Here is a 23037-nt window from a genome sequence, read left to right as displayed (position 1 = left end):
ACGGGGCCTCTTGCTACTTCCCTCTCCCCCTGTCCTGAGGGACCTGAGGAGCTGAGACACAAACGGCAACAGGGCATTTTTACCTCACCCCTACATTGGAAAGTGTGTGTGGAGCCCACAGAAACATCTCGTTACTAATCTCGTCGTCTGCTTCACCCAGACCCAGAAACAACACAGCTCCCACTATCCAGCATTCCTGCCTTGTCTGGGCCCCATCAACCATTCCCCATTAAAACCCCAACCTTGCACCCACCTGCTGCCCCTGCCCAGACCCTCCTCAAATGAAGCACATTTACACTTTGCTTCAAGAGGACACAGACTGATTGCCCAACAGAGAGAGCTCCCAACACCTTCTATCCTGTGTGCAGTTTCTGGTGGGATATTAGCGAGACCTTCACCTTGTAGCTTTTCCCACAGACAGAACATGTATATGGTTTATTTCCGGTGTGCATTCTCTGATGGACAATAAGGGCTGAGCTCTGGATAAAGTTCTTTCCGCACACAGAGCAGTTAAAGGGTTTCTGTCCTGTGTGAATTCTCTGATGCCTAATAAGGTGCGATCTCTGACAGAAACTTTTCCCACATTCGGAGCAGTTAAAGGGTTTCTCTCCCGTGTGGATTCTCTGATGTGAAATTAGTTGTGAGCTCCGCTTGAAGCTTTTTCCACACTCAGGGCAGTTGTGGGGTTTCTCTCCCACATGGATTTTCTGATGTGAAATAAGGTCTGAGCTGCGCTTGCAGCTTTTCCCACACTCAGGGCAGTTATGGGGTCTCGCTGCCGTGTGAATTTTCTGATGTACGGTGAGGTTTGATCTCTGGCTGAAGCTCTTTCCACAGACACAGCATTTATAAGGTTTCTCTCCTGTGTGAATTCTCTGATGCCTAATAAGGTGCGATCTCTGACAGAAACTTTTCCCACATTTGGAGCAGTTAAAGGGTTTCTCTCCCGTGTGGATTCTCTGATGCAAAATTAGTTCTGAGCTGCGCTTGCAGCTTTTCCCGCAGTCAGGGCAGTTATAGGGTCTCGCTGCCGTGTGGATTTTCTGATGTACGGTGAGGTTTGATCTCTGGCTGAAGCTCTTTCCACAGACAGAGCATTTATAAGGTCTGTCTGCTGTGTGAGTTCGTCTGTGTGAAATAAGGTCTGAGCTCTGTTTGAAGCTTTTCCCGCAGTTGGCACATTTATAGGATGCCTCTCCCGTGTGGATTCTCTGGTGTGAAATCAGGTTTGAGCTCAGAGCAAAGCTTTTCCCACAGAAAGAACATTTATAGGGTGTCTCTCCTGTGTGGAGTCTCCGATGTTTACTAAGGTCTGAGCTCTGCCTGAAGCTTTTCCCGCAGTCGGGGCACTTATAGGGTCTCTCTCCTGTGTGGATTCTTCGATGTGAAATCAGGTACGAGAAATTAGAAAAATGTTTCCCACACTCCAGGCAGTTATAGGGTCTCTCTCCTGTGTGGACTCTCTGGTGTTTAAGGAGGTTTGAACTCTGGCTGAAGCCTTTCCCACAGTCGGGGCATTTATAGGGTCTGTCTGCCACATGGATTCTCTGATGTACACTAAGGTCTGATCTCTGCTTGAAGCTTTTCCCGCACTCAGGACAGCTATAGGGTGCCTCTCCCGTGTGGATTCTCTGGTGGACAACAAGGTACGCTTTCTGACGGAAGGTTTTCCCGCAGTCGAGGCATGTATACGGTCTCTCTCCTGTGTGGATTCTCTGGTGTGAAATCAGGGATGAGAAATAAGCAAAATATTTCCCACACTCAAGACAGTTGTGGGGTTTCTCTCCCGTATGGATTGTGTGATGTGAAATAAGGACTGAGCTCTGCTTGAAGCTCTTCCCACAGTCAGGGCATTTATATGGTCTCTCTCCCGTGTGAATTCTCTGGTGTAAAACAAGGTCTGAACTGTGCTTGAAATTTTTCTCACAGTTGAGGCATTTATAGGGTCTCTCTCCTGTATGGATTCTCTGATGTACAATAAGGTTTGATATCTGATTGAAGCGCTTCTCACAGCTGGGGCAGTTATAGGGTTTTTCGCCGGTGTGGACTCTTTGATGCCTAACAAGATTGGATTTCCGGTTGAAACTTCTCCCACACTCAGCACAGTCATATGGTTCCTCTTTACTGAAGACTCTTGGCAGGATCGTGGTTTCCTTAAGGTCCTTCAGACCTCCCACTTGGTAAGTGGATTTACCCAGTTTCATCCCTGGGTTGTTTCCTTGCTGTCTCTCACAGGCTTCTCTCTGCTCAGGACTCTGGGAAACGTCCTCTTCAGTTTTTCCGGATAGATTTCCGTGCTGTTCCACTTGCTCAGGAGCTTCCTGCTGAGGATTCTCCTCCTCGCTCTCATCCACCATCCCATCACCTGCTGGGACAGAGAGATAATTGAGACAGGAGTCATTCCCTGTGCCCGAGGGGAAAGGGAACCTCAAAAAAATGAATGGGATGGCAGGAAATAAACCAAAAGATCTGCTGGGGAGATGCAAAAATCAGGAACCAAATCCCTCCCCCGCCTCCAAACCCTTCCCCAGAAAGGAGAGAGGAGGGGACCACTTCTGCCTCCACATCCCAAGTGAACACACAGTGGTGCAGGAGCTACTTCTAGGTGTCAGTCAGGATGGGTGGGGAGCCCTGAGTTGCATCTGACATGAGGATATGACACCAGCTAGTCACAATCCTAACCTGGGTGAGCTGAAGCAGAAGTGGGGGAGCCCACGGGCCCTTTGTGAGAATCCCAGCTGATTATGCCAATGACGGGTGGTTTCTGTGTCCATTTAATCACTTCCTCACCTGTGCGGATGTTTCTCAGGATGTCCCTTTCCTCACAGCTCGGGAGATCTGTCACCCACGGCTCTTCCCCTCGTTCCAGCTGGGATATTATGTTGGGTTTGGCAATTGGAAATCCTGCTCCAGGGAAAGAAAGCAGGTGAGACCAGGATTTTACAATTATTCTGAGACACAGCTGTTTCCAGACGTGCTGGATGAGTGGGTGCCCTTGTATTCTTCACAGAGTTTAAGGGCAGAAGGGACCAATAGATCTTCTAGTCTGACCTCCTGTGTAACAGAGGCCCTATATTAAAGCCCAGAGACTTTTATTGAAAAGATTTCAGTCCCCAGGAGAGTAAACTGTGTGGCACAGGGAGAGAACAGGACAGACCAACATGCTACTAATGTCTGAGGCCCCTGCAATGGCAGGGAACTGATTTGGTAAGAGATGTTCAGATGATTCCAGCAGGTGATCCAGGCCCAATGCTACAGACTCAGGAAATCTAACCCCTCCCCCGCCAAGGTTCCAGCCAATCGGAGCTGCAGAAAAATTCATTCCTAACCTCAAATCAGGTGATCAGTTTGACCCTGAGCATGTGAGTAAGACACACCAGCCAGGAATCTAGAAAGAGGGTTCTCTGTACCACCTCGATGTACTGGTCCACCCCATCTGGTGTCCTGTCTTCAACTGTGGCCAATCTCTTATGCTTCAGAGGAAGAAAACATACAAACACAGACCCCATCCTAGAACACAACTAGCCATTTGTACATCGGGGAAAAATATTCTTTTCTGACCGCTGTAAATGACCAAAAAATGATTATAATCATTATTGAATGACAAAACAGAAAAAACACTTAATAAATTCAGTGACACGCAAACCTCCAAAAACCCAGGAAATACGGAGTTAAAGTATTTCAATCTCAAATTTCTGAAAAACCAGAAAATTGTACTGGCATGGCAGGGCCACTATAGTTAAGGTTGCATCATGACTTCTATTAAAAGGTTGATCCTCTAAAATCAACATCCTTTGTCAGACTCCTTTGAAATTTGGTGTGCGTCAGGAGGGTGTTGGATGCAGTTAGTGACCCAAACTTTGGGGTCATTTGAGCTAGAGGTGCCAGAAATATAAGGCCTGAGAAAAATAGCCATTTTAAAAAAGAGTTTCTACATTTTATTTATTTATTTTTTTTTGCGTAGGGCTAGAGATCAAACTATTGAAGTGATACAGGGCAGAATGATCTCAATCTGCTGAGTTTTACCCAAAATAGTGCATGGCACACCCTCAATCTTTGGGGGATGCAGACTGAGAATGAGATTTAAGAAAGTGTACATTTTTTACAGTATGCATGCACCAATACAGAAAAAGAATTAACGGGTTTCCATTTCTGCCATTTTATAGGCTTTAAAGCTCAACTCTTGCAAGTGCTCTAAAAACTGAATGGTTACTCAGATCACTTTACATTTTGTGTGCCTCCTTGGAATGTTGGGTAGCATTAGTGACCCAAATTTGGGTTCTTTTGAGGGGTTCTCGAGTTACAAGTCCCTCAAAAATGTCCTTCTGCTGCCTTGTACTATTGAACTGAGACTCCCTGAGACTGATGGCTGTGAACTCACCCTTCAATTAGCGTAACTAAGGCTAAGTTAATCACAAGCCCCCATCTAAGACACAAGGAGATATGCACTGAGTGGCCAGAGGTTGCTACAATTTGTGAATCATGGGTCACAATTTCATTTTGGGGGGAATGTAATCAAAATATTTATGGGGAGGGGGAAACAGACATGTGAATGCCTCCTGGGAGGGGAGAGGTATTAGGGGGCAGAGGGGTGGGGGAATAAGGGAAGAGGGGTGTAAATGGGGTGGATGATTAGGGAGGGAAGAGAGGTTGGGGGCTCAGGTGAGGGAGGCATGGAGATTGCGGGGAGTGGAGGAGTGGGACACTGAGTTCCACTACACCCATCTACCCTGCCCCTGCCCAGGCCATAAAACATCCCCCAGAAACTGGATTAAAGCATATTTTTTAAAGAGAGAACTAATTTCACGCTAAAGACTCAAAGTGATGATGAGTCCCCTAACCCCCTTAGTAAGATGGTTCCAATGTTTAATTATCCTCACTGCTGGGAAATTGCATCTTATTTCAAGGAAGAATTTGTGTAACTTCAGCTTCCAGCCACTGCGTCAAGTTATTCCTTCCTGAGCAAAGCTTAACCCCCGCCCTTCCCCTCCATTATCAAATCTATTTTCCATGTGTAAGTACCTAAACACACTGATCAAGTCCCCTCTCAACCTTCTCTTCAATAAGCTGGATAAGTTGAGCTCATCCCATGGAAAGGCCTGTCTTCCAGCCCCGGGCCTTCCTTGTGTCCCTCCTTTGAACTCTCTCCAATGTTCCCACATCCTTCTTGAAGTGTGGACACCAGAACTGGAGCGGTATTCCAGCAGTGGTCTCACTAATGCTGCATATACAGCCAAGAGCTCTCCCTCGCTTCTGCCTGATACTCCCCTTTTTACACACCCAAGGATCTCCTGAGTCCTGTTTCCCACAGCGCTGCATGATTATCTACAATGTCGACAGTTTCTTCCTCAAACTGTCACCAAACCAACAGACTTGATGCAATTTTAGACTTGGTTTTAGTAAGTAGTGAGGACATCATAGAAGAGGTGGTCGTAGGAAATAACCTTGGCTCTAGTCACAGGTTGATTCAGTTTAAATTAAAAGGAAGGATAATGAAACCCAGGTCATCAAGTATGATTTTTTATTTCAGAAGGTCAGATTTGGCTACATCTCTGGGGTTATGCCAGCGCAGCAGCTAGGCTGCTCTGACCTCCGCAGTGCAGCCAACCCCAGAATCCTTCATGCTGTAGGTACAATCTGAATTCTTGTTGTCTCAGATGTATTACCTTGCATTTGGCTGTACAAGCACTAAAACACATTTTAGTGGATTATGACCATTTAAGCAGGAAATTCAGATCACTTGGTAACAATAACCTGTCCTCATTATTGATACCCCACTAATCTTTGTGTAATCCACAAACCTTATCAGCAAAGATTTTACATCATCATGAAGACTGTTGATAAAAATATTAAGTAGTGTTGGACCAAGAACTGCTCCCTAGGGCACCCACTAGAAACACCCCTGCTCATTGACTTCCCCCATTAACAAAAACATTTTGAGATCCGTAAGTGAGCCAGTTATGAATCCATCTACTGTGTGGTCTTGTTCATTCCATATAACACAAGCTTTTAAATCAAAATGTCGTGGTACCAAGTCAAATGCCCTGAAGAAATCCAAGTATACTATATCAACACTGCTGCCTTCTTCAACCAGAGCTGCATAAACCAAACAGATGTTCCTGAAGACCCTTTGGGCATGCCGGTCAGATAGTTCTTGGGAGGCGTACAGCTCCCCCTGCAGGAGCTTCAGCGATCTCCACACACTGGGGGATTTTATGACTTTGGCACAATACAATTGAGCAACCTCTTACTCCTTCCTAACCCTGCTGAGATCACAGCCCTTTCCAGCCATGGAGATAGTCCTGAGAAAGGATGGAGAGGAGACATCTTTCTGTGTGTGAAAGTGAGAAACACAGGGTGCTACCTATAGCCCATCCTCTCCCTTGGAAGTTTTGCAGATGAGCATCTCCACTATGTCTCTGAATCTCCTCTCCCCTGGGAGGGGTATCAGGAGGGAGCAGTCTCTCTCACATGGTTTCTGGGGCTGATCCTCCTGAAAACTAAGAGACCACGGAAGAACCCTGAGCAGAAGCTGACCCAAATGCTTCAGAGACCCTCACCCCTTCTAATACCCGAGGGGACAGGAATCCTTACCCAGAGAGGTCACATTCTCATAGTTCTGTTGCATGACGTCCCTGTAGAGGGCTCTCTGATGGGGGTCCAGCAGAGCCCACTGCTCTTCAGTAAAATACACAGCCACCTCCTTGAAGGTCACCAGCTCCTGAAACAGCCAGAGTCCCCCTCTCAGAACCTGCTCCCCTGGGCACAATCCCACCAGCTCAGTTACAGGCAGGGCTGCAAAATCCCTCACCCACAGAGAGCAGGAAATTTTCCCTGGGGCAGGGGAAATTTCTCAAAGCTGTCATTAAAAACACACTATTTTTGTGGTGAAACTGTGATGCCAACTCCGCTGATTTTATCATGAGTCTCACAATATTTAGTTGGGATTTTTGGACTTTTCCCATGATCTCATAATTCCTGGCACAGAACTCACACATTCTCCCTTGTTCTACATGGCCACCACCTCCCATTACTTTCAGAGGGGTAGAGTCAAACTGCCCTTGTGACGGGTTGGATCACAAAACCCCCCTTAGAAACTACCAGCTGATGTGCTGAGACTCTCTCTGAGCCTGTTTCCCCTTCCAGCTTGGAATTTCAGAACCCTGCCCGGTTGTGCCAGACACGCTAGACTGCTACAAACACAGACCCAGGTCTGACCCATGTCCCCCACAAGCTGCAGGCTTAACTGAAAACAGTTCAAGAAATGTCTCCAGCACTCAGATACCCAACTCCCAATGGGGTCCAAACCCCAAATAAATCCGTTTTACCCTGTGTAAAGCTTATACAGGGTAAACTCATAAATTGTTTGCCCTCTATAACACTGATCAGAGAATCATAGAATATCAGGGTTGGAGGGGACCTCAGGATGTTATCTAGTCCAACCCTCTGCTCAAAGCAGGACCAATCCCCAATTTTTGCCCCAGATCCCTAAGTGGCCCCCTCAAGGATTGAACTCACAACCCTAGGTTAGCAGGCTAATGCTCAAACCACTGAGCTATCCCTCCCCCCAGAGGAGATAGAGAGATATGCACAGCTGTTTGCCCCCCGACATATTAATACATACTCTGGGTTAATCAATAAGAAAAAAATGATTTTATTAAATACAAAAAGTCGGATTTAAGTGGTTCCAGGTAATAACAGATAGAACAAAGTGAATTACCAAGCAAAATAAAATAAAACACGCAAGTCTAAGCCTAATACAGTAAGAAAACTGAATACAGATAAAAACTCACCCTCAGAGATGTTTCAATAAGCTTCTATCACAGACTGGACACCTTCCTAGTCTGGGCCCAATTCTTTCCCCGGTACAGTCCTTGTTCCAGCTCAGGTGGTAGCTAGGGGATTTCTCATGACTGCAGCCCCCTTTGTTCTGTTCCACCCCCTTATACATCTTTTGCACAAGGCGGGAATCCTTTGTCCCTCTCTGGGTTCCCACCCCGCCTTCTAAATGGAAAAGTACCAGGTTAAAGATGGATTCCAGTTCAGGTGACATGATCACATGTCACTGTAAGACTTCATTACCCACTTGCCAGCACACAGGTATACAGGAAGACTTACAAGTAAACAGAGTCTTCTACAGTCAATTGTCCTGGTTATGGGAGCCATCAAAATTCCAAACCACCATTAATGGACCACACTTTGCATAATTACAATAGGCCCTCGGAGTTATATTTAATATTTCTAGTTTAAGATACAAGAAGGATACATACATGACCACACTCAGTAGATTATAAGCTTTGTAATGATACCTTACAAGAGACCTTTTGCATGAAGCATATTCCAGTTACATTATATTCACACTCATTAGCATATTTTCATAAAATCATATAGAGAGCAATGTCACAGCCCTTATTCAAAAGGGCCACCATTTCTCTACAGTTTGTAAGCCCACCTCCAGAGTTACTCTTGGCTTCTGAGTGCTGTAGGATGGCAACAGAGCTTTGGTATCAACACATTCAGGGGGTTTGTCAAGGTCCCTCCCCAACTCTGAACTCTAGGGTACAGATGTGGGGACCTGCATGAAAAACCTCCTAAGCTTATCTTTACCAGCTTAGGTCAAAACTTCCCCAAGGTACAAAATATTCCACCCTTTTGTCCTTGGATTGGCCGCTACCACCACCAAACAAATACTGGTTACTGGGGAAGAGCTGTTTGGACACGTCTTTCCCCCCAAAATACTTCCCAAAGACCTTGCACCCCACTTCCTGGACAAGGTTTGGTAAAAAGCCTCACCAATTTGCCTAGGTGACTACAGACCCAGACCCTTGGATCTTAAGAACAATGAACAATCCTCCCAACACTTGCACCCCCCCCTTTCCAGGGAAATGTTGGATAAAAAGCCTCACCAATTTGCATAGGTGACCACAGACCCAAACCCTTGGATCTGAGAACAATGAAAAAGCATTCAGTTTTCTTACAAAAAGACTTTTAATAGAAATAGAAGTAAATAGAAATAAAAAAAAAAATCCCCCCTGTAAAGTCAGGATGGTAGATACCTTACAGGATAATTAGATTCAAAACATAGAGAACCCCTCTAGGCAAAAACCTTAAGTTACAAAAAAGATACACAGACAGAAATAGTTATTCTATTCAGCACAATTTTTTTCTCAGCCATTTAAAGAAATCATAATCTAACACATACCTAGCTAGATTACTTACTAAAAGTTCTAAGGCTTCATTCCTGGTCTACCTCCGGCAAAGACAGAATGTAGACAGACCCACATACCCTTTGTTTCTCTCCCTCCTCCCAGCTTTTGAAAGTATCTTGTCTCCTCATTGGTCATTTTGGTCAGGTGCCAGCGAGGTTACCTTTAGCTTCTTAACCCTTTACAGGTGAGAGGAGATTTCCTCTGGCCAGGAGGGATTTTAAAGGGGTTTACCCTTCCCTTTATATTTATGACACGCCCCCCAAATCTCAGCTAGGGTGAAACACTGGCTGGGATTTCTTCCTGAAGCTCTAGGAAAAACAGAGTTAATAAGACACATGCATCTCTAAATATACTACCAAGTACATAAAGACTAACAATATTTTCCACATCTCAAGGACGATTTTAACCAGTTGATTCTGGGAAACTTTCACGTGAGAGTGCATCAGCCACTTTGTTAGAAGCTCCTGAGATGTGTTGGATGTCGAAATCAAAATCTTGGAGAGCTAAACTCCACCGAAGAAGTTTTTTGTTAGTTTCTTTGACGGTGTGAAGCCACTTCAGTGCAGCATGGTTGGTTTGCAGGTGGAAACGCCATCCCCAAACATATGGGCGTAGCTTTTCCAGAGCGTAGACAATGGCGTAACATTCTTTTTCAGTGATTGACCAGTTGCTTTCCCTCTCAGACAGTTTTTTGCTGAGAAACACTACAGGGTGGAATTCTTGATCAGGTCCTTTCTGCATTAAAACTGCTCCCACACCACGCTCGGATGCATCTGTGGTTACTAGGAACGGTTTGTCAAAGTCTGGGGCCCTTAGTACAGGGTCAGACATGAGTGTCGCTTTAAGCTTGTTAAAGGCCTTCTGACACTTTTCGGTCCACTGCACAGCATTTGGCTGTTTCTTTTTGGTTAGGTCTGTCAGTGGGGCGGCGATTTGGCTGTAGTGCGGTACAAATCGTCTGTAATAACCGGCCAAGCCTAAGAAGGATTGAACCTGTTTCTTTGACTTTGGGACAGGCCACTTTTGGATAGCATCCACTTTGGCCTGTAGGGGGCTGATAGTTCCTTGACCCACCTGGTGTCCAAGGTAAGTCACTCTGTTTAGGCCTATTTGACACTTCTTAGCCTTAACAGTTAGTCCTGCCTCCCTTATGCGCTCAAGGACTTTTTGTAGATGTTCCAGGTGGTCTGCCCAGGAATCCGAAAATATGGCCACATCGTCAAGGTAGGCGACTGCATATTCTCCTAATCCCGCTAGGAGACCATCTACAAGTCTTTGGAAGGTGGCGGGTGCATTTCGCAGCCCGAAAGGGAGTACATTAAATTCATACAGCCCGAGATGTGTGGTGAAGGCTGACCTTTCCTTGGCAGACTCATCTAGCGGTATCTGCCAGTACCCCTTGGTTAAGTCCAAGGTAGAGATGAACTGGGCCTGTCCCAGTTTCTCTAATAGTTCATCTGTGCGTGGCATTGGATAGTTGTCTGTGTGAGTTACAGCATTTAGCTTACGGTAGTCCACGCAAAAACGTATTTCCCCATCTGGTTTGGGAACTAGAACCACTGGAGATGCCCATGCACTTTCAGAGGGGCGGATTACCCCCATCTGTAACATATCCCGGATCTCCCGTTCTATAGCAGTTTTAGCTTGAGGAGACACTCGGTAAGGTTGGACTCTAATTGGGCGAGCACTACCTGTGTCAATGGAGTGGTATGCCCGTTCAGTCAGTCCTGGGGTGGCTGAGAACGTTGGCGCGTAGCTAGTGCACAGCTCCTGGATCTGCTGTCGCTGCACACGCCCAAGGGTCATGGAGAGGTTCACCTCTTCCACACCACCAGCACATTTCCCTTCGTAGTAGACACCTTCAGGCCACTCAGCGTCGTCTCCTCCCTGGGCTGTAAACTGACAAACCTTTAATTCTCTGGAATAAAAGGGCTTTAGAGAATTAATATGGTACACCTTAGGCTTTCGGTTGGAGGTGGGGAATGCTATGAGATAATTAACAGCTCCCAGGTGCTCCTGGACCGTGAATGGCCCTTCCCACGATGCTTCCATTTTATGGGCCTGGAGCGCCTTTAAGACCATGACCTGGTCCCCTACTTTGAAGGAACGCTCTCTGGCATGTTTATCATACCAGGCTTTTTGCTCTTTTTGAGCATCCTGTAAGTTTTCTTTAGCAAGGGCTAAAGAGGTTCGGAGGGTGTTTTGTAGGTTGGTTACAAAGTCCAGAATGTTAGTTCCTGGAGAAGGTGTAAATCCCTCCCATTGCTGCTTCACCAACTGCAATGGCCCCTTAACCTCACGGCCATATACAAGTTCAAATGGGGAAAACCCTAAACTGGAGTGTGGTACAGCTCTGTAGGCAAAGAGCAACTGCTGCAACACTAGGTCCCAATCATTGGAGTGCTCATTTACGAATTTACGTATCATGGCCCCCAAAGTTCCATTAAACTTCTCCACCATGCCATTTGTTTGATGGTGGTAAGGAGTGGCAACCAAGTGATTTACCCCATGAGCTTCCCAAAGGTTTTTCATAGTTCCTGCCAGGAAATTAGTCCCTGCATCTGTGCGGATGTCGGAGGGCCAACCTACCCTGGCAAAAATGTCTGCTAGTGCCTGGCACACACTTTTAGCCCTGGTGTTGCTTAGAGCTACTGCTTCCGGCCATCGGGTGGCAAAATCCATGAAAGTCAGTATGTACTGCTTTCCTCTGGGTGTCTTTTGCGGAAAAGGACCCAGAATATCCACAGCTACTCGCTGAAATGGAACTTCAATGATGGGGAGTGGCTGGAGAGGGGCTTTGACCTGGTCTTGGGGCTTTCCCACTCTTTGGCACACCTCACAAGACTGGACATAGGTAGAAACATCCTTGCCCATTCCCTCCCAGTGGAATGACCCCCCCAAACGGTCTTTGGTCCTGTTCACCCCAGCATGGCCACTAGGGTGATCATGGGCTAAGCTCAAGAGCTTGGCCCGGTATTTAGTTGGAACTACCAACTGTCTCTGAGGATGCCAGTCTTCCTGGTGTCCACCAGAAAGAGTTTCCTTGTATAAAAGTCCTCTTTCTACAACAACCCTGGATCGATTAGAAGAGCTGAGAGGCGGTGGGTTGCTCCGTGCCTCCGTCCAAGCTCTCTGGAGGCTTTCATCTGCTTCCTGTTCGGTCTGGAACTGTTCCCTTGATGCTGGAGACATCAGTTCCTCATTGGATTGTGGACCTAGGCTTGGTCCCTCTGGAAGCGATATAGGGGATGGAGCTGTTTCTGTTGACTGTGAACCGCTCTCCGCTGGTGCACTATGTTGGGATTCAGGCTCTGGCTGAGCCTCTTGTGTCGGGTTATCGGCTGCTGCCAGTTCAGGGTCAGTGGGGCCCTCTGGTGTTGAGGTTGCAAGTACTGGATTCAGTGCTGGCAATGGGTCTGGTGTTGGATGTTCGGCTGGTTCCGGTTCTGGGACTGGTTCCGTCTGGGTCTCTGGGACTGGATCCACTACTGCTGTTGCAGACATTGGTCTGGGGTCCAGGTCCATCACCTCTGACCGGGTCCTGATAGAAGTTTCCGGAACAGAGCTAGGCCTCACGGCTTGTTTAGCCTGGCTGCGGGTGACCGTTCCCACCCTCTTGGCCTGCTTCACATGATTGGCCAAGTCTTCCCCCAACAGCATGGGGATGGGATAATCATCATAGACTGCAAAAGTCCACGTTCCTGACCAGCCCTTGTACTGGACAGGCAACTTGGCTGTAGGCAAATCGAAAGAGTTGGACTTGAAGGGTTGAATTGTCACTTGGATCTCTGGGTTGATTAACTTGGGGTCCACTAAGGAAGCATGGATAGCTGACACTTGTGCTCTGGTGTCCCTCCACGCGGTGACCTTCTTCCCGCCCACACTCACAGTTTCCCTCCGCTCCAAGGGTATCTGGGAGGTATCTGGGCCTGTGGACCTCTGGTGTGATTCCGGTGCAATGAACTGTAATCTGTTGGGGTTCTTGGGGCAGTTGGCCTTTACATGCCCCAGCTCGTTACATTTAAAACATCGTCCAGCTGACGGGTCACTGGGGCGAGGAGGGTTGCTGGAGAACGGGGTGGTGGGACGATAAGGGGTCTGGAGGGTTCTTTGGGAGGTAGGTGGGGCTTTGGGCGGCCCCCGGTAATAGGGTGTGGCCTGGGGTTGTCCCCTCTGGTCTCCGCTCCAACTGCGACCAGTTTTTTTCTTCTCTGCCACCTCCACCCATCTGGCTCCAATCTCTCCTGCCTCGATTACAGTTTTGGGCTTCCCATCTAGGATGTACCTTTCTATTTCTTCAGGAACACCCTCTAAGAATTGTTCCATTTGCATTAGGAAGGGCAAATTTACTGGAGATTCAACACTTGCTCCGGATATCCAGGCATCCCAATGTTTCACAATGTGGTAGGCATGTCGGGTAAATGACACGTCTGGTTTCCACCTTAGGGCTCTGAACGTCCGACGAGACTGCTCGGGTGTTATCCCCATTCTGACTCTTGCCTTGGATTTAAACAGTTCATACTTGTTCATGTGTTCTTTAGGCATTTCAGCTGCCACCTCAGCTAAGGGTCCACTGAGCTGTGGCCTCAGCTCTACCATGTATTGGTCAGTAGAGATGTTGTACCCAAGGCAGGCCCTTTCGAAGTTTTCTAGGAAGGCCTCAGTATCATCGCCTGCCTTGTAGGTGGGGAACTTTCTGGGATGGGAAGTGGTACTTGGAGAAGGATTGCTAGGGTTTGTTGGGATATTCTGCTGAGCCTTTATCTTCTCTATCTCCTCCACATACTTCCTCTCTTTTTCCTTCTCCTCCAGTTCTTTGTCCCTTGCTTCCATAGCTCTCCTGTGAGCAGCCGCTTGGTGTTGTTCTGCCTCTTTTGCTGCCTCTTTCGCTGCCTCCCTTTCTTGTTCCTTCTCCTCCTTCTTCAGCCGCATGAGTTCTATCTGTCTTTCATGTTCCCTTTGTCTTTCCTCAGCCTGAAATCTGGCTAATTCCAGCTGTAGTCGAGCCGCGGATTTGGTCATTCTAACCTCTCTGTTTTTAACTAACTTTACACCCGAAGTTTAGAAATAAACAAACAAAACTTGGCTGTAAAATTTTGCTGTGCTGGAATAGAATACCTATTCTCTGATAGTGATTGTCAGCCTACAGAAAAAGACAATTCCCTTGTCTCTGCTCTGGGCCCAAATCAAAGCAAAAAACTTCCAACTACTTGGAAACCTGTTTACCCAGCCCAAGGAAAAAACAAGTTTCCTTTTTAAACTTGTGCTCCTTGTAAAAACTCAAAATCCAAAAAAAAACCCCTGCCACTTTTGTCTCCAGGCAAATGGGTAGAACACCCCCCCTTCTATTTACTTTTAGGGAAAAAAAAAACTCTGGGTTGGAAGACTGTGAATTTCCCTGCAGGAGTTAAGTACCCTGCCTCCAGGCAAAGAAAACCTGCAATTCACAAAGATAATCCCCTTTTGTCTCTGCTTGGCCACAAAGCAGAGAAAAAAACAAGCTGCTTTCAGTTTCAGCTGCTTCTGGACTTCCTTTCCAAAGGAAAGAAAAAAAAAATCTCCTTTTTTAAAATCTGTATTTCTAGTTCAAAAAAATCTCAACTGGATCTCAAAATGATTTCAGGTTAATCCCACCGCTATGCCACCATGTCAAGGTCCCTCCCCCACTCTGAACTCTAGGGTACAGATGTGGGGACCTGCATGAAAAACCTCCTAAGCTTATCTTTACCAGCTTAGGTCAAAACTTCCCCAAGGTACAAAATATTCCACCCTTTTGTCCTTGGATTGGCCGCTACCACCACCAAACAAATACTGGTTACTGGGGAAGAGCTGTTTGGACACGTCTTTCCCCCCAAAATACTTCCCAAAGACCTTGCACCCCACTTCCTGGACAAGGTTTGGTAAAAAGCCTCACCAATTTGCCTAGGTGACTACAGACCCAGACCCTTGGATCTTAAGAACAATGAACAATCCTCCCAACACTTGCACCCCCCCCTTTCCAGGGAAATGTTGGATAAAAAGCCTCACCAATTTGCATAGGTGACCACAGACCCAAACCCTTGGATCTGAGAACAATAAAAAAGCATTCAGTTTTCTTACAAAAAGACTTTTAATAGAAATAGAAGTAAATAGAAATAAAAAAAAAATCCCCCCTGTAAAGTCAGGATGGTAGATACCTTACAGGATAATTAGATTCAAAACATAGAGAACCCCTCTAGGCAAAAACCTTAAGTTACAAAAAAGATACACAGACAGAAATAGTTATTCTATTCAGCACAATTCTTTTCTCAGCCATTTAAAGAAATCATAATCTAACACATACCTAGCTAGATTACTTACTAAAAGTTCTAAGGCTTCATTCCTGGTCTATCTCCGGCAAAGACGGAATGTAGACAGACCCACATACCCTTTGTTTCTCTCCCTCCTCCCAGCTTTTGAAAGTATCTTGTCTCCTCATTGGTCATTTTGGTCAGGTGCCAGCGAGGTTACCTTTAGCTTCTTAACCCTTTACAGGTGAGAGGAGATTTCCTCTGGCCAGGAGGGATTTTAAAGGGGTTTACCCTTCCCTTTATATTTATGACAGGGTTGTTTCCTCACACAGGAGTATTTCCACCCTATCCCTAAAATTCAGGCCCTACCTTAAAGAAGAGGTAGTGTATAAGGTTAGGTTAGTACAGTAACTCCTCGCTTAACGTTGTAGTTATGTTCCTGAAAAATGCGACTTTAAGCGAAACGATGTTAAGCGAATCCAATTTCCCCATAAGAATTAATGTAAATAGGGGGGGTTAGGTTCCAGGGAAATTTTTCTCACCAGATAAAAGACTATATTATATATATACACAGTATAAGTTTTAAACAAACAATTTAATACTGTACACAGCAATGATGATTGTGAAGCTTGGTTGAGGTGGTGACGTCAGCGGGTGGAAGAGGGTGGGATATTTCCCAGGGAATGCCTTACTGCTAAATGATGAACTAGCTTTTGGCTGAGCCCTCAAGGGTTAATTCATTTTTGTTAATGTAGCTGCACACTCTACAAGGCAGCACAAATGGAGGGAGGGGAGACAGCATGGCAGACAGAGACACACACCCTTTGTGAGAGAGAGTGCCCCTTTAAGTAGGCTGACCCCACTCTTAAGTACACTGCCTTTTTAAGTAGATAAGCAAATTGAGACAGCAGCTGCTCCAAGGAAGCTCCCTTTGTCCTGAGCCCTGTCCTGTCGTCCCCCCCACAATGGAGATGGGGTAAGTGGGGTGCAGGAGCAGGAGGGAGGGGGACACCCTGACATTAGCTCCCCTCTCTTCCCCCCTGCACAGCAAGCAGGAGGCTCCCGGGAGAAGCTCCAAGGCAGAGGGCAGGAGCAGCATGTGGCAGTGGGGGGAGGGACAGCTGAACTGCCCGCCAATTGACAGCCTGCTGGGCGGCTGATGCACAGGGAACTTAGGGAAGTGGGGAGCTGATAGGGGGGCTGCCGGTCCACCCTGTTTCCAAGCCCCCACCAGCTAGCTCCAATGGGCTGCTCTTCCTGCAAGCAGTGGACAAAGCAGGCGGCTGCCAAACGACGTTATAAGGGAGCATTGCACAACTTTAAACGAGCATGTTCCCTAATTGATCAGCAACGTAACAACGAAACAACGTTAACCGGGACGACTATAGGTGAGGAGTTACTGTATTTCTTTAAATGGTTTATGAGCTCTTTATTGGAGCTCACTGTGTTCTAGGTTTTAGAAGCCTCCAGAGCCAATCAGAGCAGCAGTGGGTATGTAGCTAGGCCTTGGGTATCTATGTAAATTTACTAAATGTGATTATTTGGAACCCAACTATGTCTGTGTAGTTTCATTGAGTTCTTTGGCATATTACACAGTAAAAAGACACAACAATTTGCACCGAGGACATGGTCCAAATCCACGAATACAGTGGAATAGACACTGATGGCAGAGGCCCAGAGAAAGTGAATCTACGAAGAAATTGCTACCTGCAGCCAGTTGGACTGTTTATTAAATCAGGGTGGAAGAGGGAAGGGTTAAAAGTGCCTAGTATTTGGGGAAAACGGGCTTATACAATAGCTCAGTAGAGGACTGTCCCACCGATATCAAGAGAACATGGAGCCCAGTGAGAATATGTCTTCGCTGCAGAGTTAACTTCAGTTTATGAGGTACTCCTCATAAATTAGCCTAGCTTGAGTGAGAGAGGCCACACAGCGAAATAACACCTGAGTTACCGTGTCCACTGTCCACACCGGTGCTGCTCTCACTCATGTGTGTTGCTAAGACTTTTGGGGGCACATCCCATGATTCTTCATTCTGCAGGCAGCTGTGCTGCTCTCAAGTTAAGGGTTTTGTGTGTGGACTCGACTCAAGTTAGGGGCGGCACTCGAGCTATAACTAGCGTTAACTTTGCAGTCATGACAAGCCCCGGGACAGTTATAGCATCTCTAGAATTGTTAGAAGAAAACAAAATGTTGTTTGGAATTCTTTACAATGTAGATTAAGTTAGACTTCAAATGAAGCTTGATACAGGGTGTGCTCTGTCTTATTTCATAGCAGGATTATCAGAGGCTATTTACAGAAGTGAAGTTGTGGAAAACCTCAGTGCTACTAAAAACATACAATGGACATCCTCTCTCCCTGAGGTCTTATTAAAGTGAAGGTAACATAAATAAAGTGCATATGCTGAACCTGTATGTTGTGAAGTGAAAGGATCCAGTAATAAATAATAGAGAATGACATGGATTCAACTGGACTGGCAGAGCATAAAAGCCCTTCATGTTTATTATTATTATTGATACCGATACAAAACAAATTAGCTGAACTTATGCACAAGAAAGCTGATGTCTTTCACTGAATGTCTGCCTAAACCAGCTTTTAAGCACAAGTTCAGCAGGATGTCCCACCTGCTGACCCCTGAGGGGAGCATGGGTGATCTCCCGACTGTTTCCCTTCACCTGAGGGGAGCACGGGCGATTCCCTGACTGTCTCCCCCTGCCCGAGGGGAGCCCGTGGCGATCCTCCAACTGCCTCTCCCTGCCCAAGGGGAACACGGGTAGTCCCCCAACTGTCTCCCCCCTGCCTGAGGCGAGAATGGGCGATCCCCTGACTGTCTCCCCCCACCTGAGGGGAGGGCAGGCGATCCCCCAACTGTCTTCCCCTGAGTGAGGGGAATGCGGGTGATCCCCTGACTATCTCTCCCAGCCTGAGGGGAGTGCGGGTGATCCCCTGATTGTCTCCCCCCTTCCTGAGGGGAGCACAGGCTATCTTCTGACTGTCTACCCCTGCCTGATGGGAACATGGTCGATCCCCCAGATGACTCCCCCCGCCTGCTGGGAGTATGGGCGATCTCCCGACTGTCTCCCCTCGCCTGAGGGAGTGCAGGCAATCCCCTGACTGTCTCCCCCGGCCTGAGAGGGGTGCGGGCAATCCCCTGACTGTCTCCCTGCTGCCTGAGGGAATGTGGGCAATCCCCCAGCTGTCTCCCTCCTGCCTGAGGGGAGCATGGGCAACCACCTTACTGTCTCCCCCCGCCTGAGGGGAGGGTGGGCGATGCCCTGTCTGTCTCCCACAGCCTGAGGGGAGTGCGGGCAATCACCTAACTGTCTCCCCCTGCCTAGTGTGTTGCCGCTTTTGCCCTCCAAGGGATTTGCCGAACTCTGGCAGAGAGCAAGTGGCCTGGGAAACGCAGAGGAGCCTCCCTATGCTGTGGAGACTTTTCCCACTCTGAGTAACGCCTATTGCTGCCAAAGAGAGGTTAGACCCCTGGGCGAATCGGCGCCCTCATCACCCCATCGCACTCCAGCAGCTTCAGGCCTGCAACATCTCATCAAGGAATATGGGGTCCTCCACCTTTTGGAGCCCACTAGTGTGGAATAAACTGGACTCGTCAATCCAGGGCAATCCACCCTCGGGGTTGTGTTACTTGTGAGTCGTATGGTGTTACTGATGTATCTACTCCAAGACCATCTTTCCCTTCCCTTTATAGGCTTCCTGTATATTTCCCCTTGTAAATAAAGTGTACATTGATTGTTGGTTCATCCATTAGGGAAGCTATGTACGGAGGCATCAGGCTAGTCCTGGGGGTAAGGACCGGGTCAGGGATAACTGAAACTACATAGGGAGGTAGGGTAGGGTTCCTGGCTCCCTTAAACAGTCAGGTGGGGGCACTATAGCTAGTAGCTGAGAACCCAGGCAGTTGAAACCCACTGAGGCCAAAGCAGAGGGACACTTGGGAAGGGCTCCCGTTGATGATTAGCTGCCCTTAAGGACCAAGCAATCCAAAAAAACCCTTTACATCCCTTCAAACAGTTTGTGAGCTGTCTGGTGGCTCACTATGTTCTGTGGTTTAGAAGCTGCCAAGGACTAATCTAAGTAGTAGCGTAAATACGTGGCTAGGCCTTGCATGTCTGTGTATAGTTACTAAACATGGTTATTTAGGACCTAGCTGTGCCCCTGTGGCTTCTCCATATTGGTTTTGTTGTGTAGAGAACAAAGGACACAACAGAGGTTTTTCATTCCCCATTCAGCTTTCCTCCTGTATTTCCTGTCTCTCCCCCACGTCCAGACCAACCCCACCCTCCCCAGCAGCTCCCTGCCAAACACTTACCTGAGCCAGCACCACTGAAGCAGCCATGTCTCTTCCCCGTCCCTGGGGAGGATGAGAGGATCTGGAGCAAGATGTGGATGTCATTCTGCCTCCTGTCAGTGCAAGAAGGGCCATTGGGCAGGCATCAGAAAATGTTTTAGTCTATTTTACACCCCAGTTTCCCCCAGGGCTCTTTACCTGAAGCCAGACTCTCGATTCTGCCAGGCTGGAAAAACACTTGGTCACTTTATTGCAGCGCAGACCCAGCCCCTCCCATCAGGACTAAACCCACTGAGACATTTTTAAAAGTCTCTGAACCAAACCTTAGGGCAGGTCTACACTTACAATGCTGCCACAGCACAGTTGCATCTTCAGTAAAGATGCTACCTATGCCAACAGGAAGGCTTCTCCTGTCGAGGTAGGTGCTCCACCTCCCAGAAGGCAGTAGCTATGTCCATGGGAGCATTCTCCTGTCTATCTAGCACTGTCTACACGAGGGGCGACCAACCTGAGCCTGAGAAGGAGCCAGAATTTACCAGTGTGCATTGCCAGAGAGCCACAGTAATAAGTCAGCAGCCTCCCATAAGCTCTGCCTGCCCCACTCCCAATGCCTCCCACCCACCGGCAGCCCCGCTGATCAGCACCTCCCCCTCCCTCCCATTTTGTGGCATGCAGGAGGCTCTGGGGGGTGGGGTGGGGGAGGAGCGAGGGCATGGCAGGCTCAGGGGAGGGGGTGGGAAGGGGTGGAGGGGGGGCAGGGCCTGTGGCAGAGCCAGGGGTTGAACAGTGAGATCCCGCTGGCACATTGGAGAGTTGGCACCTGTAGCTCCAGCCCCGGAGTCGGTGCCTGTACAAGGAGCCGCATATCAACTTCTGAAGAGTCGGCTGTGGCTCTGGAGCCACAGGTTGGCCACCCCTGGTCTACACTGGGGATTAGGTCGGTTTAACTGTGTTACTTTTCTTGGGGTGTGGATTTTTCACACCCCGAGTGAGGAAGTTATACTGACCTAATTTCCTAGTGTAGGAATTTCCTGGCCTTAGAAAAGAGCAGACTCAAAGGAGCCCGTTTGGGGGACCCCTCCTGACTCTGTCCCAGACCGCGGCACATTCCCTCAGCAGCGCAGGGACCAGGCGGAGCAGCAACTGGTTTTCCTCTCCCTGCTCCTGACCTTGTTCCCAGGAAAGTCAGTCTGTCCCCGGGGCGCTGCAGGGAACGGGGCTGGGCAGGGCTGGGAGCCGGGAACCTCCCTCCGCAATAAGCTCCTGCTGCCCCTGCCAGCCTGTTTTTCCCCATCTCCTTCGCCCTCTACCCAGGAGACTTGGTCACTGTGCTGGGGCCAGTCACTCTGCGGGCTGGATCGGCTCCTGCTGACGGGAGCTTCGGGGTGCCAGGGAGTGAGGGCAGCAGCCGGCCTGGGACTCGCAGACCCCCGGGAGCAGAGATGCGAGGAGGGGCCGTTGGTGCGGAGTCACTTTCCTGCCCGGCCCCAGCCCTTTCCCCGGGTCTCTCCCCTCACCTGCAGGCTCCGGCTCAGGGGCTGGTGCCGGCAGAGCCCGGGGCTGGCTCCAGCCGCCGCAGAAAGTGCCCCCGGCTGGGCCCAGAGGGGGCTCGGACAGACCCCACGGGGGAGCAGCAGCCGCTCGGCCCAGGCTCCCCGATCACCATGGAGGCGGCGGCAGCAGCAGCCGCTGACCCAGGAAGCGCAGCCCCCGGGAGGGAAGGGGCGGAGGAGAGGAGTTTCCCCCCATCGCCGAGCGGTCACGGAGCAGGCTGGAGCGGTCTGAACACGCTCGGGAACATCTGCTGAAGCCGCTGCCCTCACTTGCCATCAGAAGCTCCTCCCCGCGGCAGGGCGGCAGGGGCCCCCTGTTTATGGGGCGGGATCGAAACGTGTCCAGGAGCGGGTGGAGCAGCTGGCGGAGGCAGGGGGATGAGGGGGGCAGGTAGACAGAGTCAGGGAGAGGGGGCAGGAACCGGGGTTAGGATGGGGGAGATGCGCTGCCAGACAGGGGCAGAAGGGGAAACCCTGGGACAGCGAGGGGCAGAGGGGATAAAAGTGACCACAGTGGGGTGAGCCCTGGGCAGTGGTTGCCAAAATAGCACATGGGTGGCAGAGAGGTTTGTGTTCCTTGCTGGCCCATCTCAGCAACCCCTCTCCAGGGCTGTGGTGTTACAGCACATGACCAGACATGTCTTTGTTACACAAAATAATTCATTGGCACTTTATGGGGGTCTTATCTCCTGTTCCGATGCCTGAAAGTTACTCTGTTTCCAGTAAACCACTGTAAATCCAATTTCACTTCAGTTTATTTATTTATTTTTAGTGCTTTTTAAAAGCAGTGTTTTGCTTACTCCTGTTTTCCTTAGCATGCCTTGGTTAACACTGTGCAGATGGATGTCACTGCCCTGCTTAGTGAAAGGTTCTAATAATAAATCCTCACAGAAAATAGTAATTGATGCTGGTATTTAGGCAATCACTTGCAGTGTTCCTGGCAGAACATTTCCTTTGTTCTTACCAGGATTTTGTAATTTACAATTGTTATTTCACAATTTGTTCTTTTTATTTTTCCTCTAGCACAAGTTTATTCTTTATCACATGACCTCATAGAAATCATAGACATGTACGGCTGGAAGGGACCTCAAGAAGCCATCAAGGTCATCTCCCTGTGCTGTGGCAGATTCAGTAGAGACCCCCCCGACAGGTGTTTGTCTAACCTGCTTAGGTATGTTGGAAATCCTACAGGCACCTATTTGCATCTTGAGATGCTGAAACACTTTTGAAAATTTGTCCTAAAGAATGTAGGCCCTATCTACAGAATGGGGGGCTGTATCCTGGAAAGCAGTGTCTCTGGAAAGGATTTAGGGGTCCTAGTGGACAAGTAACTAAACCTAAGCTCCCAGTGCGATGTTGTAGCTTCTGAGCAGACCTGCTGTATTGGGCCCTGAAGACAAGCACCTATTTTCCCTAGATTCAGGGTCATTCTAGGGATCGGGCAGGAGATAGGTGTGTGGGTGCCTAGCGGGGGGCAGCAGTGCACATGTCTAGAGGCAGAAACACAGGCACTTAGGGGACTGCTACTGCAAAAATTTAGGTGCCAAATGAATGTAGGTTTTTGCGATTGGTAGCAAATTCTGATGGGAAGCAGTTCCTGACACACGGACCAGCTTCAGCTGCCTGGATCTCAGCCCCTTCCCCACCTGGGCTCCAATGATGGAGTCTCCCCTCCCTTGCTCAGACCCCCTTCCTGAAT

The 23037-nt window shown here is 48.4% G+C and overlaps 1 protein-coding gene across 1 annotated transcript in view; it reads right to left on the bottom strand.

The window, feature by feature from the left end:
* LOC141998759 (uncharacterized) overlaps positions 1-21594 on the bottom strand; it is a 39120-nt gene extending 17526 nt beyond the window's left edge. Inside the window, 5 exon segments of the mRNA XM_074971759.1 lie at positions 351-2368; positions 2791-2904; positions 6595-6721; positions 19807-19898; positions 21303-21594. Of these exon segments, the coding sequence (XP_074827860.1) occupies positions 351-2368; positions 2791-2904; positions 6595-6721; positions 19807-19890 (2343 nt within the window). The 5' untranslated portion in view covers positions 19891-19898; positions 21303-21594.
* Between the last annotated feature and the right edge of the window lie 1443 nt (positions 21595-23037).

This window comes from Natator depressus, chromosome 14 (assembly GCF_965152275.1).
Source record: "Natator depressus isolate rNatDep1 chromosome 14, rNatDep2.hap1, whole genome shotgun sequence".
NCBI classification, from domain to species: domain Eukaryota; kingdom Metazoa; phylum Chordata; order Testudines; family Cheloniidae; genus Natator; species Natator depressus.
The sequence above is the reverse complement of the archived record's forward strand: the minus strand, read 5'-3'. Positions and strand labels throughout refer to the sequence as shown.